This window comes from Theropithecus gelada, chromosome 8 (genome assembly GCF_003255815.1).
Source record: "Theropithecus gelada isolate Dixy chromosome 8, Tgel_1.0, whole genome shotgun sequence".
NCBI classification, from domain to species: Eukaryota; Metazoa; Chordata; class Mammalia; order Primates; family Cercopithecidae; genus Theropithecus; species Theropithecus gelada.
Genome location: NC_037676.1, coordinates 96605111 through 96620306, shown reverse-complemented (window position 1 = coordinate 96620306; position 15196 = coordinate 96605111). Strand labels below are relative to the sequence as shown.

Here is a 15196-nt window from a genome sequence, read left to right as displayed (position 1 = left end):
AACCAGGCTTTGAGTCCTGACCCTGCCACTTATACCAGCAGTATGACCTTGGGCAAGTTGTCTGGCCCTATGTCATCTTCCTCCTCCATACAATGAGGGTAGCAATTGAGTCACCTTGCAGGAGTGTAGTAAGGATTAAGGTCCCAGGAGGCCTAACAGTACCTACTAAGCAGAGGTCCTCAGAGGTACATAGTAAATGGTAGTAGTAGTTATTATCCTGTGCCCTTTGTTCACAGGAGTCTCTCATAGGGGCAGTGGGCTCAGTGCTCCTCCCCATGGCCAGGCTGTATTGGCTCATGCCCAAGGTGTAGCCTTGCCAGGGAGCCTGGTACAGAGATGCTGGTGATTGAGATGCTGATTAAATTCCCTGATTGAGGAGCCTCAGCATTCTGGCCCAGAGCAGCTGGGCCAACAACATTTAGCACAATCTGCTTGGATCCTCAATTAAATTGTTTTCCCAAATTGCCCTTTTCAAAGTCTTGTCCTCTTTCCTCACCTCTTTCTGGCCCCTTCTCTCTGGGTCCTTGCCAGAGAAGGGAAAAAAAGCTTTGTGGGGCTCCATCTGCTTCCCCCTATCCAGAGAGAAGGTGACAGAGGCTGTCTTCCTTGCAGAAGATGCGGTTAAAACAAGTCTTGGCCATTCAAGGTGGCTGCAGTCTCATCCTGGAGGCTAAAGTCTCTGTGCATTCCAGGTTGATCCCTGTTTTCTTGGCAAAGCTGAGCTCTCAACTCAAACCTGCTTCTCCCTCCATCCTTTATCCCGCCAGCTTGCAAGTGTTTTGCTGGGAAGGACGATTAAGTGGCACTTAGAGTATTTTTCCATTTTCCTGTGTTCACCTGGTAAAAAAGAAAATAAAACAAAATAAAGGAGGCCCAGGATTGAACTGTCATTATTTTTTAAATGGAGAGAGAAGGGGTCATGTGACTGCGAGTAACCGATTTAGCAAGTGGCTGCAACTCCGAGTTTGCTGCAGAGCCGCCCCCTCCCGGCGGGGGCGCTGACGTCACGGAAAAGCCCCGCGGCGGGTCGGCTGGGCTAGTTATAAACCGCCCGGCCGCGGCGGCTGCAGGCGGCGGGCACGGACGGCGGGCACAGCGCAGCACTACCCGCTTCTTGGCTCGGGTATCCCAGCGCAGACCCACGCGATACGCTGACGCCCCGACGCCGATCCGGCCGAGCCAAGTAAGGGGGGCGGCCCGGGACGGAGAAGGGAGAGAGTGGGAGTTTCCCAGCCCGCAGAACTTTGGAAGTTGAGAAAAGAACCCCTGAAACGTGCGTTCTGCGCTGGGATTTTCTGGTGGGGGTCAGAGCTTCAAGTGCAAAGGATGTCGCTTCTCATCAGCAGGTTCCTTAGTTCAATTCGGTAGGACAGTCACCTCCTCCTACAGATCGAGTGGTCAGAGAGGGCAGCCCTTAATGATGCTTTATGTATTTGTTGTTTGAATGTAAGTCTGCCAACTGAGGTGCTGCTTTTGAGACTAAAAAACCAGCTGGTGGTCCTGGTTAGTGGCGAGGTATTGGGGTATGGAGTGTGGGGGTGAGGGTGGGAGAGCACTGTTTGTGCATCTTGCTGATTGCAATGTGCGTACTTACACTTCGTCGCCAGTAGCCAGAAAAACAGACCTTCCGCCTAGGGGAGGCAGTCTGCAAAGGGAAAGTTGTAGCGAAGTTGTTGAATATCATTTAGGGTAGTCTTCAGCCTTCTGATTTGCTTCAAGAAGGGGGGCTGAGAATGGTGGCTCAGGCCTGTGGTCTCAGCACTTTGGGAAGCCGAGGCAGGAGGATCACTTGACCCCAGGAGTTGGAGACCAGCCTGGGCAACATTGTGAGACCACCGTCTCTACCAAAAAATAAAAATAAAAATAAAAAAACTAGTGGGCGTGGTGGTGCAGGTCTGTAGTCCCAGCTCCTTGGGAGGCTGAAGTGGAGTTGGAGGCTACAGTGAGCTGTGATCCTGCCACTACACTCCAGCCTGGGTGACAGAGCAAGACTCTGTCTCAAGAAAGGAATCTGAGTTGAATTAAAGAACTCTTGAGAATGGACGTGGTTTGTTAAGAATGAGGCACTTTCTGTGCAAATTTGCTAGGTCTGAACATGAGCAGATCATTTCTCTGCCAGGGTGTCTAGGTTTGGAGCTGAGATGCTTTAAAAGTGGCATCTGTGGATAAGAGGGCACAGCTGAGGCGTAAACTTTAAACAGAAAATTTCCCCTCTACCCCCAATAATGGCAGGTGGATGCTCTCCAGGCAGCTGGAGAGCATCAAAGCAACTTTACTAAACATGGAAGTTCCAATAAGTGCCTGTCCAGTCCAGCCAGGGTTGCGGTGGGGAGGGGTGGGGGTGATGTCATTGCCACGTGTTTCCCACTGAGGCACAAAACCTGCTGGACACTGGTGCAATTAAGAGCCAAGTTTAGACAAGAGCAGCTAACCTGACCAGTTGGTCCCCAGCAACATTAACTTGTTGCTTTTCAAGTCATCTCTGGAGGCTGCTGGTTCTTCCCAGCTGCCTTTGTGCCAGCTCCGAGTGCAGCTCTTCTTTGATCCAAGTCTGCTTTGAGGAAGGGGTAAGCCCATGGGCAGTGGTTGATGTTAACAGTATTATTTTTTCCATGTAAATGACAGTCTGCCTGAGGAGCTGGTTACTGACAGTGTGGGCAGTGTGTGTGTATGTGTGTGTGTCCAGTTGAAAGCCTGTCTTGTTGGGCTTTGGAGACTGTTTAATTGGTGTTTTTTATGTTAGGGATACTTGCTTCTCATCTCATCTAATATAATATTACTGATGACTGACCATGTATTTGAGCAGAGCTCTCACTCATGCTTACTAATGCTGCCATCTTGGCTGCTTTGCTCCCCAGGACCCAACGATGACTCTGAATGTCACCATGCGCCAGGGCACTGTGGGCATGCAGCCGCAGCAGCAGCGCTGGAGCATCCCAGCCGATGGCAGGCATCTGATGGTCCAGAAAGAGCCCCACCAGTACAGCCACCGAAACCGCCATTCTGCTGCCCCTGAGGACCACTGCCGCCGAAGCTGGTCCTCTGACTCCACAGACTCAGTCATCTCCTCTGAGTCAGGGAACACCTACTACCGAGTGGTGCTCATAGGGGAGCAGGGGGTGGGCAAGTCCACTCTGGCCAACATCTTTGCAGGTGTGCATGACAGCATGGACAGCGACTGCGAGGTGCTGGGAGGTAGGTGTCCCAGCCCCAGTGGGCTTCTTTCCATCAGGCGTGGCCCAGGAAGAAAGAGCGAAGGTGGGTGGCTTATTTACCTGCAGAGTTGGGAGCTAAGGTTTATGCATTTTGGACAATTGATGGGGGAGCTGAGTCTCCAGAAAAGCCCAAGCACAGGCTCTCAGGGCAATAAAATGAAAAAGCTTGTAGACAGGACCAAAATCTATTGAACCTGGGCCAGAAAGGGAATTTTTCAGATTTCAATTCTAAATGGGTGGGGGAAGGCTGATTAGAGAGGGCATAGCCAGAGGGTCAGCGCCCCACCTCTGACTTCTGCTGACTCTGACTTGAACATTCTTCCCGGAACTCAGTATAGGCACAGCCATTTTCCATGGTTATACCTAAAACAAGCCAGTTGGAAAAGCTGTTAGGATGGCTTGATCAGTTTGCTTCTACCAATATTAGAAACTTTTGTGGGTGTAAAATAGTTCAAAATCTGTATTTGAAATAGTATAATAATTTTTTAAAATGTGAAGTATAACAATGATACTTTGTATAGAGTCTGACAGCTTTTCAAGACAATTTTCCCTGTACAATTTCATTTCATCTATTTATTGATTGGAACCTGGCCTATTTCCAAAACTGTTTTGAGGTGACATTATCTCAAAATGCATGTATTCTTCAGCTAGGGGTAAAGTACAGCCCTATGTTCTGCTAAGTAATATGAAGATCCTGATAGCCAATGCCGTCCATAAAGTGTCTTTCAGCCACGGCTTCAGTCTGAGCGTATGCGACCAGGGTAGTTACGTGTCCCTATTCACCGCTACAGAAATAAAGGAAGCACTGCTCAGTGTTTCCCCAAGTCACATGTTCTGTGTTCTGTCGCGACTCACAACTGAATCACAGAGTAGGGAGGTGTCTCAGCGATGACTCAGTTCTCCCCTGCATTGATGCATATTAATACTATTCCTCACTACCCACAGCCCATCTCATCTGGAGGTTTTATTCTTCTTGACTGTCTCAGTGTCAAGGAGTTCACTGCTTCATGAGGCAGCTCAGGAACTGGGCTATAAATGATGACTCATTGATGTAACATCGATTTCTCTCCTGGCTCCTGGAATCTCACAAGAGTAAAGGGAGAAATAGGGCCAGTGTTGTACAATTGATTCCCTCCTTCTTTGTAAAGGCTGCCAGGTGACTTGCTAGGAAAGAGAAATGGGAGGAAGGGACTGACATTTAGAGTGAATGTTTGCAATGGGAGAGGCACTTTGTTAGGTGCCTTATATCTGCTCATGTTTATTTTGGTCTTCACAAAGTTCTTGTACTCATGAGCAAACTAAGTCTCAGGGAGACCAAGAGCTTTATCCAGAATCACCCAATAAGGAAGGTAGATTTAGAATTTGGGATTTTATAATCTTAGTTCAGTTCATTTTACCATTTCTGGGGAACTTGCTATGTGCCAGGCACTGTGTTAAGTACTTCCCACACATGTTTTTGATAATACTTGAATCAATCTGGCATTAATATACCTATTTTATGGGTGAAGAAATGGAGGCTTACAAAGTCAAGTGACTTTCCCAGGGTGAAAAAACTAGTACATGGCATGACCAGGATTCAAATCTAGTTGTGACTGAACCCAAATCCTGTGTCTTTTCATGGCCCCCTGCAGCCCCAGGATTTAGCTTCCAAATACTAAGTATGACAGCGCACTGGGCATCAGCCACGCAGCTGGCTCTGTCCTAAGCTCTGGGGTACATGGTGATGGATGAGGTATACCATGCTCCTTAATGAGCTAAGTGTCAGTGGCTATGTTGCAGAGCAGGATCACATTAACTAATACTTTAAACAGTAACAATACAGTGCTTTGGGCATTGACATAAGGAAGAGATCGACTGGGAGGTTTTTTTTGGTTTGTTTTTAAGGGGAAGAATTGAAAAAAGTTAGTGGATAGTAGACTTTAAAAAATGTTTGTCCATTAGAATGGAGTGGTATGTATCCAGAGGGTACTATTCCCATAGGCATAAAATGTTAAGAAGACTGACTCATACCTGGAATTTGGAAAGGTAGGCTTCCCAGATATTTTGGAAACTTCTTTGTTGAGAGAGACAGAGATAGATGCCCAATATGACAGCAGATTGGGCATCAGGCACATGGCTGATCCTGGGGCTTCAGGGGACCATGAAAAGACACAGGATTTGGGTTCAATCACAAGAGAGAAAGGGAATCCTTTCCTAGCTTCTTACACAGAGAATCTGTAGGGCCTACTGGAATCACTAGTTGGCTTTGCTTCCCAAGAGGAAGGTTTTCTAAGGCACACCCCTACATTTTTTTTTTAAATCAGCATCTACTATAAGAAAAAAATCGACATAATATTCTCATAATTATTTCTCCTAATAAAGATGGATATTGTTATAATTATACTGCAGTAATCTTATGACTCTCTGTACACACTGAATGCCATTCATTCATTCATTCCTAAGAAGTTACTGAATGTATAGCAGAGAGCTTGGCGAGGCACTCCGGGGACATGCGAAGAGTCATAGTCATGGGGCTTCTTCTGCGGAGATGCTCACAGTATGCAATGGAGCATAATGTATACACCAAGTAGAAATTGAGATAGGATGTGGTGTCTTGAAAGTGGTGTAAGGAGAGTGCTGTGGGAATTCAGAGGTGAAAACATTACCTCTAACTGTGGATTTAAGAGCTTCGTGGTTGGCCGGGCACGGTGGCTCACACCTGTAATCCCAACACTTTGGGAGGCTGAGGCAGGTGGATCACCTGAGGTCAGGAGTTCAAGACCAGCCTGGCCAACATGGTAAAACCCCATCTCTACTAAAATACAAAAAATTAGCTGGGCATGGTGGCAGGTGCCTGTAATCCGCAGGTGCCTGTAATCCCAGCTACTCAGGAGGCTGAGACAGGCGAGTCGCTTAAACCCAGGAGGTGGAGGTTGCAGTAAGCTGAGATCTTGCCACTGCACTCCAGCCTGGGCAACAAAAGTGAAACTCTATCTCAATAAAATAAATAAAATAAAATAAAATAAGGTTCATGGAAGAGATGGTCTCTGAGCTGAACCCTAGGAACAAGTAGGATTTGGAAGCCCTGAGCTAGGTGGGAAGGCACACCACATATATACAGCAAAGTATGGAAGTCTTATTGGGCTTGGGGTTTGATGAATGGGTTTAGACACAGCTCTGACACTGACTTAGCTGGGTGCTCTTGGAGAAGCCACTTAGCCTCCTCAAGCTGCCTCATTAGTGTAATTGGGGTAATACCTCCTTCATAGGGTGTTACGAGGATTAAAGGAGATAACATGTTGAGCGTGAAACATGGTGCCTGACACATAATAAGTACAAAATGAGCATTAGTTAGAGCTGATTCTGAATCTACCATTTCCTTTTGATGTGCTTATCTTTCAAAAGTGGCGGTTTCCTTGCTTGTGGCCCCTGTCCACTTTGGTCACTGTTGGCTGGGGCCCTTGGAGCTGTGCAGAGGGGACTGGGCCAGTAAAGGAGAAGACAGTATTTGTAGAGCAGGCATTTCTTCCGAGGTGCCTTGGGATCCCCTGAGCTATGAAAGCTGGAAGCAGTTGAAAGTTTTCAGGGAGAGGGATGCTGGAGTCTCGGAACTTTAGAGGTGCTGCAGGAGTCGGTTCTGGCAGTGAGAGAACACTTGGGCGGGTTCCACACACAGCACTAGAGCCAGTCTCGGGCAGAAGGGGCCTCACCTCCAAGCACAAGAGGCGCTAACAAAAAAATTATTAACATGGTAAGGAAGACCTTATTCAGGACCATTGCAATAGGCATCCCAATAGCGGGGAGGGATGGGGCTCAACTCCAAATACAAGAAGAACAACTGGGTAGTTGGCCAAGGAGCAGGTGGGAGGGGGTCAGAGGATGGAAAATTACTAAGAGGAGACGTCAAGGTTAGGGGGGATTCTTGCTGAAGTCAGGCCAAGGACTTAGACATCAGAGGTGGTGGGTGAGGAATTTGATCAGATATTGAAGGTGGGGGATTCTCACTAAACTGACTTAGCAGGATTCTTGCTAAAGCTGGATTCTGCCAGGATGGAAATGGAAGCCCAGGGTGGAGGCCCGGTAGAGAAGAGGATTCAGAGGAGTCTGACTAAAGTTTGGTTAAGGAGAGAGTCTGTCAGGGGGATCAAATGAGGAAAGACACACTGGTTTAGAGAAAGTGGCTACTGACCACCATCACCCTTTGTAGAACCTCTGTCCGTCCCCATCAGCATGAGTTCTCTTGCTACATAGAGAGTGGACAGACACCCCAGCTTTCTTCCGGTGCACTGGAGAAGTGGGAGTGTCCCCAGACCCAGATTACTGAAAAGCTTCACAGAGGCTAATCAGTATCCAAACCTTTCTCCACACCTTTACCGGAAGCAAATTTCAAAGAGCTCTCCAAGAGTCTGGTATTCCTTTCCTTCCCTTCTCACCTGATTAGCACTTGAAAAGGATAAAAGATGAGCTGAGCAACTTAGATGAAGAGAAACCTGGAGCTCTGGTTACTCCCAGGCTTGCACCTGGTTAGGGGAGAGCCTTCAGTTGGGATGCCATGTGTGCTGGAAGGGTCCTGGCGCACATAGCCAGAGGCCGTATCTAAACTCATGTACTGGGGTGGGGGATCAAAAGGAGAGCACACGTGCTGAGCAGGGAGGAGATGGATTGTTTTAGCCTCCCAGGCCTCCAACACAGTAATTTTCAGGCAAAGGTAAGATCAGAGCCTGCCAGGAAACTAGAGGCTCTCAGGAAGCTTCTAGAACGGCAAAGCATCGTGTTTCTACATTCATGGCTGTGATCCTTAGTCCACTTTTTCTCTAGACTTGTTCTGATATCTCTTATGCCAGGAGAAAGTTGGGTTTTCTTTTCCCATCAGCAATTGGAACACAGTATGTTTCTATTTGAATGACTGGGCACTCAAGCAAGTTCCCTGTACCTGAGTGGTGAGCTGGGAAAGTTCCTCCATCATTGAAGGAGTTGTCTGAGTGCAGGGAGGGGTTTTAGAGAAAAGCTAAGAACCCTGTGGTGGGAAGGGAAGCAGCGGTCAGGCCCCTGCTGCCCAGGCTCTGATGGTCTCCATTGCATTGTCTAATTTGCATGTTGAGGTTGTGAGGCTCTACCCCCCGTAATCCAAATAGTCCCACTGTGATCTCGTTCCTTCTGCGTATTGTGAGAAGGCACACGATAGGCATGACAGACAGAGTTTTAATTCCCCAGGGGCAAACACTTACTGATTAGAAGAATGATGCTGTGGGAGGTGGGGAAACTCACAGAAAGACAGGGACATCCCTGGTTAACTCTCTTCTTATTTGTCCAAGTTTTCCTTCCGTAAGGAAGGGAAACCTCTCCTGATTCCAGTTCTTAGATGATGAAGCATTAAACCAGGAGCAGTGTTTTTCATAAACCCCTCGCTATTGTAAAACAAGAAGTGCCCTGGTTCCAATGTAGCTCTCTTAAGCTAGGATTTATCTGTAGTGAGGAAGTGCTGAGTATGGTAAGAACCAGCTTCGTTCACCTGAAGAAGTGATAATGGCTAACACTGATTGAGTTTCTACTTTGTGCCCAGACTTAATATAGGTAATTGTCACATAGCCCTAAGGTGTGAGTACTATTATCAATCCCATTGCACAGATGAGGAAAACTGAGGCTCAGAGAGCCTAAGTGGCACAGACCCCCAGAGTTCATAAGTGATGGCACCTGGATTCCAATTCCGGTTTGCTTGTTTTTGCAGCCACAGTGCTATATTTATCATTCATTCACTGCACAGACTTTATTGTGCACCAGCAATGTACCAATGTGCTGGGGGACACAGTAAACGGCACAAATGCAAATGTCTGCCCTAACAGTACGAGGAGGGGCAGGAGGGACAGAAAATAATAGAATAAGTAAGTTAAATGTGTTGTATGTTAGGTGGCAATAGGTGAGATGGAGAAATATAAAACAGGGAAGGAATACTGTGGGAGAGAAGTGTTGCAATTTTAAATGGATGGCCAGGAAGCACCTCTCCCAGAGGGAGGTAAGGGAACAGGCCTTGTGGATATTTGAGGGAAAAAATCCTAGACAAAAAGAACCAGAGGAAAAATGATAAATCATTATGAAAGTCATAATTTTCAAAAGATGAAATTCAAAACAGGAAACCTCATTGTGAAAATAGAGTGGGGATGGGCTCAATGGTATTGGGATGAGTGAAATCCCACTTGCAGAAATCCCACTGCGCCCCTTTCTATGCCTGCTCCCCATGGATTTTCCAGGCTGGAACTGTTTTGGCCCATTGCACTGTACTGTGTTTGCCCTTCACCTACACACGATCTGGGCTCAAGTACAGGGAGGAAAGTTTCCATTACCACGTAGAGCTGGAGGCTGTATTTCTGTTATACTCAAGATGGGAAAACAAGCCCTAGGGAACAGCATTTTTTTAAGAAAAGGAAGAAAACTACAGCCAAAACAGGGAGAGTCTCAAGATTCTTTCTTGCACTTGTCCAAAGAGGAGCAATGTCTCTGAGCTCAGAGCTCCTGAAATTGCTAGTGAGTGTTCAGTAACTACCCACCGAAAGGTACAATGGACTCAGGAAAATGCAGCTTACAGTTTCACTGGGTGGTTAATGTTTCCCCATGGCATTAACCATTGAATCTCAGTCAAAAGCTCTTAAGTAAGTTTATCCTCATAAATGATTTTCCCATACAAAAGGTCCAGGAATGATGCAAACAAATGTCTTTTACTCCATGTGGTTTAGTGATACGTGTTCGAGAGAGACGTTCTGCTGGATAAGGACTGGAGGAATTATATGTAGAATGTTGTTGAAGGTGACAAAATATAGTAATTTGCCTTTGAAAATATTTGTATACTTACATAATTAATTGCATATTTAGTAAGTTTATGTTCTAGCATAATTTTCTACCTGACCCTCTTATGGAGAAGTGTTGCATATTCGCCTGACTCCAATATCTTTGTTCTTTCTTTTCTAGAAGATACATATGAACGAACCCTGATGGTTGATGGGGAAAGTGCAACGATTATACTCCTGGATATGTGGGAAAATAAGGTATGCAGAGCCTGTAGCTCTCCAAATTCCTTCAGGGCTTTCCTTTCAACAAACTGGTGCTAGGGTGACCTTGTCCTATATAGTGGGTGTTCCAGATGAGGTGGGCTCATTTTCTTGATTAAAAGCATACTTCTGAAGGATGAGACTGTTCTAAGGAACAGGTCATTAACAAATGAGTTCTGAATAACAAGCAAGTTGTAGTGACTTGCCTTTAGTTCTATTAAAAAACACACCCAAAAAGTTTGTTTGTTTTAGGGAAAATACAAACAGGCATGGACAGTTACTTTAAATAACATAAATCCATTTTATATGAAGATATTGAGATTCTCAATACTAGTCTTCAACATTGGCTTTTTAAAGATTTAAAAAACTTCAGAACCTGGCCGGGCGCAGTGGCTCAAGCCTGTAATCCCAGCACTTTGGGAGGCCGAGACGGGCGGATCACGAGGTCAGGAGATCGAGACCATCCTGGTGAACACGGCAAAACCCCGTATCTACGAAAAAATACAAGAAAAACTAGCTGGGCGAGGTGGTGGGCGCCTGTAGTCCCAGCTACTCGGGAGGCTGAGGCAGGAGAATGGGGTAAACCCGGGAGGCGGAGCTTGCAGTGAGCTGAGATCCGGCCACTGCACTCCAGCCTGGGTGACAGAGCGAGACTCCGTCTCAAAAAAACAAACAAACAAACAAACAAAACTTCAGAACCTATGTGCTAGACTTCTGTTTATTGAAAACCCTCCTAGTCCCACAAAACTGTTCTTAATCTCATCTCTTGGAAAAGGCAAAAGGGAGTTTTTGGGAAGTCAGAAAATGCTCATTATGGTAGATTAAATAGAAGCTGGAAATGCTGTTTGGCAGAGTAGTTGTATAATTTATCAAATCAAGCTGTAGAAGATATTGAAAAGTAAAAACTTTTTGGCATAAATAGTGGACAGGCTAGCAATTTTTACAGCCACCAGACATCTTATAGCCATGGAAGATCAATACTTTTGGGGAGTCGGAAGCGATTTTCTTCCTTCCTCCTGTCAGCAAGGGTACTTTAGGACACACATAGTGGTTTTTTGCAAACTGACGCTTCATTCCCTGGTGTAACTGAACTCACAGAAGATCTTATTGTTTCATTAGGGGGAAAATGAATGGCTCCACGACCACTGCATGCAGGTCGGGGACGCATACCTGATTGTCTACTCAATCACAGACCGAGCGAGCTTTGAGAAGGCATCTGAGCTACGAATTCAGCTTCGCAGGGCTCGGCAGACAGAGGACATTCCCATAATTTTGGTTGGCAACAAAAGTGACTTAGTGCGGTGCCGGGAAGTGTCTGTATCAGGTAAGAGGAGCAGAGCCAATACTGCAGAAACAGTCACTGGATCACATGCATTTTCCTTCAGACACAGGTTCTTCCCTCCTTCCACGAGGCTGGATCTAGGAACTCATAAAGATGCTATGTGAAATTTTAGGTGTGTTTCTCAGACTCCTACAGTCCCAGTCAGTCTCCTCCACACTAGTTACTCTCCTTTGTCCATCTGGTCTACCTGCAGGATGCTAATCTTCCCGCTTTTAAGGAGTTTCCTGGAATTCCCAAGAGTACAGGGAAAAGAAAGTAGCATCTTCATGCAAGAAGGATAGGGAACTCTGATTTAGGGGAACCATGAGAAAGAGTTTCATTGAGGAAAAAGAATTCTACTCTGGCTGACTCTGGTTCCTGTAAGCCCTAGAAACACTGTCCTACTCTCCTACTCCCCATCCCTGGCTTCTGAAATTTCATTTAAGGCATCAGTCTGATGGGGTCACATATTCTTCTTCGTACTTAGTTCAGGGAAAATCTGTCTTCTGAGTGGGCACCCAAGTGCTCTTACAACCCTTGAGATTTTACTGGCCTAATTCAGATTTGATCCCTTATATAATTATAAAACTAAAATACTGCATTGCCAGGCCCTGCTGAGGAGGAAAGACACCTGATAAAGACAATGTACATGCTAGTTTGGGAATGTCTTCCTACTAGGACACAACTGTCTACAGTAATCATTTTTTTTCCAAACCAAAACTTGATGCATGGTCATTGAACACAATGAGATACTTGCAATTGAGACTGTCACAGAAAAGCTTGTATAATTTAACTGTATTACACATTTGTACAATTCTCAGTTTTTTCCCAAGATATCTCATTATTGCTTTATTTTCATTTTTATTTTTATTTTCTTTTAAAGAGAGGAAAGCTAAGTAGTAGAATTCTTATTCCCAATTCTGGAAACTGGGTCAGGAGAAAGAGTTGAGTGTGGGCTTGAGAACTGAGCAGACCTGGATTCACTGCCACTTACAGGCTGTGTGAACTTCACCTGCAGAGGAGACTCCCCTCAGTTTCTTCATGTATTCGACAGGGATAATAATGTATTTTCCAAGATTGTTGTGGACATTGAAAACAGCGTTTATAAACAACTTAGCCTTGGTCTTGGCACATTGTAAGTCTGCAGTAAACTAAGGATATGGCTTTTACTGTTATAACAAATATCACTGTATTTGATGAAATGGACCTTCGGACAGTGAATATATGGTGGGCCAGGTCTAAAGCCTGTCTCCCTTAATTCCAAGGATCCTCCAGTGAGACATTTTCTATTCATGCCCTGGGAGGGCCCGTGCTGCAGCAGCATCCTCTATCCACTGCATATACAGCTGACTTAGTGTTACCTCGAAGAACCATCCAGCTTGACTGTGTGCTGTGCGAGACTGTGCTCTGCAGCCCCTCTCACCTCTTTCTTTCCTTCCCAGAAGGGAGAGCCTGTGCAGTGGTGTTTGACTGCAAGTTCATCGAGACCTCCGCAGCTGTCCAGCACAACGTGAAGGAGCTGTTTGAGGGCATTGTGCGGCAGGTGCGCCTCCGGCGGGACAGCAAGGAGAAGAATGAGCGGCGACTGGCCTATCAGAAAAGGAAGGAGAGCATGCCCAGGAAGGCCAGGCGCTTCTGGGGCAAGATCGTGGCCAAAAACAACAAGAATATGGCCTTCAAGCTCAAGTCCAAATCCTGCCATGACCTCTCTGTACTCTAGGAACCCAGAGTCACCCAGATGTCCCTTCGATGGACATTGTTGAAGGCCATTGGGACCAATAATCTATATTAGATTGGATACTTCAGTATTGTTAGATGTGGTTTCCCCCATTGTAGCAGGGAGCTGACGTATTAGCCTTGTGGGCAACATGATGCATGGGAAATGAAAGATTTTTGTAAAAAGTCAGTATTTATTTCCAGGAAAAGCCTGACCTTGCTATTTGAACACCCAAGACTCGTTAGAGGATGTGTTTGGTGTTCACATGTGTTTCTTCTCTTCTGGATAGTAGAGAAGTAAAGCTTACAAAGAATGCCTAGAACAAGAAATTTTCGCATTAAAAATTTTGCCCAGTGTTCTGATATGTGACTTTGAGGCCAATGGGTCATAAACAAATATAAGAAAGCTGTTAATGAGTTTCTTCAAAGGAGGGAAAACTTTCTATGAATCTAAGATCGATGGAGCTAGAATTGTAGGACTAGGCTCATCAGAATCGTGACTATTATTGTTCCATCAAACTGTGAAAAGAAATAATGTGGACCTTGCTGGAAACAAAGGCTTGGCAAACAATTTTTGTTCAGTGCCCACCAAGATGTGTAGAATTGGGAACTGATACATGTATCCCTTATAGGCTCAAAAATTATATCTTACAATTTCTTATTTAGGGGAAAATTACTTGAATCAGATTCTATTTAGTCAAACCACCTTTTATGTTTTATTAGTTTTGAATTCATGGATTCATCATAAAAATATTTTTAAAATCAAAATTATTGATACCCTGTAGTGCAAAATGTCAATTTTTGATGTATAATCAGAAGTCTGAATTTTTATAAAACATATAGCATAAAAACTTCTAGTACTTTGGTTGATCCTTGTATGTCACAGCTCTGCTCTATTTATTATTATTTTGCAAAATAACCATTTTAACATTTGATAAAGCATATTTATGAACATATTTCTTAATAAGAAAAATATCCATTTTATTACCATTTTCTATCTTTTTCAAAATATGCAAGTTTTTACCTATATGTCTTATAATAAAAGAAAATATTTGAAAAAAGGCATTCTTGATTGGTTTTCCTCCCCAAGCAGGATGATTAGGATTATTTTTATACAGCCTTTAGAGCAAGCACATTCCAAAGAGACATATGCCTGTTGTTTTCTTTCTTTTTTCTCACCAGCAATAGCCCAGTCATTATCCGTTTTAAAGGGTATCCCTGACATCTCTGCTTTGGAATCACGATTCACAGTAATGCAAAGTTATTTTTGGCTGATACCGTTGGGAAGTATTTGGGGTCATCTCAATGCTGTTACAGGAAAAGCCAGATTGACATTTTTGGTCTGGCAAATGCCTGACTGAACAGATGGGCCTCGCTTTGCTCCCTGGAGGCTCATGGTCTTAAGCTTGACTAAGGCATTAGAGGAAGTTATAAAGGATTAGGGGGAAATAAAATAAAGGAAACTAGTGATTTCCAACCCGAGATCTAGCCAGGCAAAGCTTTCACCAAATTCTCCTCTCTGACATTAATACGGCTTGGCATTAATCACTTGGCATCTATCCAGTGGCTGTATGCAGCCCTTTTGCTGGAATGGAACTTCCTGGTGTTCTGCCTTCACATCTTCTCTGGCCCTATATGTACCCTATTTCACTCTCTTCTCCCTAGCTTTCTGAGTTTGTAGTCAGACACACAATGATGGTGACAATCATGGGACTTCAGACATTCCCTAAAGTGACACAGTTGTTTTTTTTGAGATGGAGTCTTGCTCTGTCACCCAGGCTGAAGTGCAGTGGCGTGATCTTGGCTCACTGCAACCTCTGCCTTCTGGGTTCAAGCGATTCTCCTGCCATAGCCTCCCAAGTAGCTGGGACTACAGCGTGCACCACCATGCCAGGCTAATTTTTGTATTTTTAGTAGAGACA

At 45.0% G+C, this 15196-nt stretch overlaps 1 protein-coding gene across 2 annotated transcripts; it reads left to right on the top strand.

Moving 5' to 3' along the window:
- Positions 1 to 1042: 1042 nt before the first annotated feature.
- GEM (GTP binding protein overexpressed in skeletal muscle) lies at positions 1043 to 14339 on the top strand. Of its 2 annotated transcripts, none has more exons than XM_025395220.1 (5): positions 1043 to 1298; positions 2859 to 3195; positions 10158 to 10234; positions 11357 to 11561; positions 13001 to 14339. In XM_025395220.1, exons 2-5 carry the CDS (start codon positions 2868 to 2870, stop codon positions 13276 to 13278), a joined length of 888 nt encoding a protein of 295 aa, XP_025251005.1. In that variant the 5' UTR covers positions 1043 to 1298; positions 2859 to 2867; the 3' UTR covers positions 13279 to 14339. The 2 variants fall into 2 exon arrangements, with proteins under 2 accessions (XP_025251005.1, XP_025251004.1); XM_025395219.1 differs by having other exon boundaries at positions 1046 to 1183.
- The last annotated feature ends 857 nt before the right edge of the window (positions 14340 to 15196 follow it).

Coding starts and splice junctions, on each gene's coding strand:
- GEM (XM_025395220.1), top strand. CDS start 2,868: ATGACTCTGAATGTCACCATGCGCCAGGGCACTGTGGGCATGCAGCCG. Junction 10,235..11,356: donor TGGATATGTGGGAAAATAAG/GTATGCAGAGCC, acceptor TTGTTTCATTAG/GGGGAAAATGAATGGCTCCA. Junction 11,562..13,000: donor CCGGGAAGTGTCTGTATCAG/GTAAGAGGAGCA, acceptor TTTCCTTCCCAG/AAGGGAGAGCCTGTGCAGTG.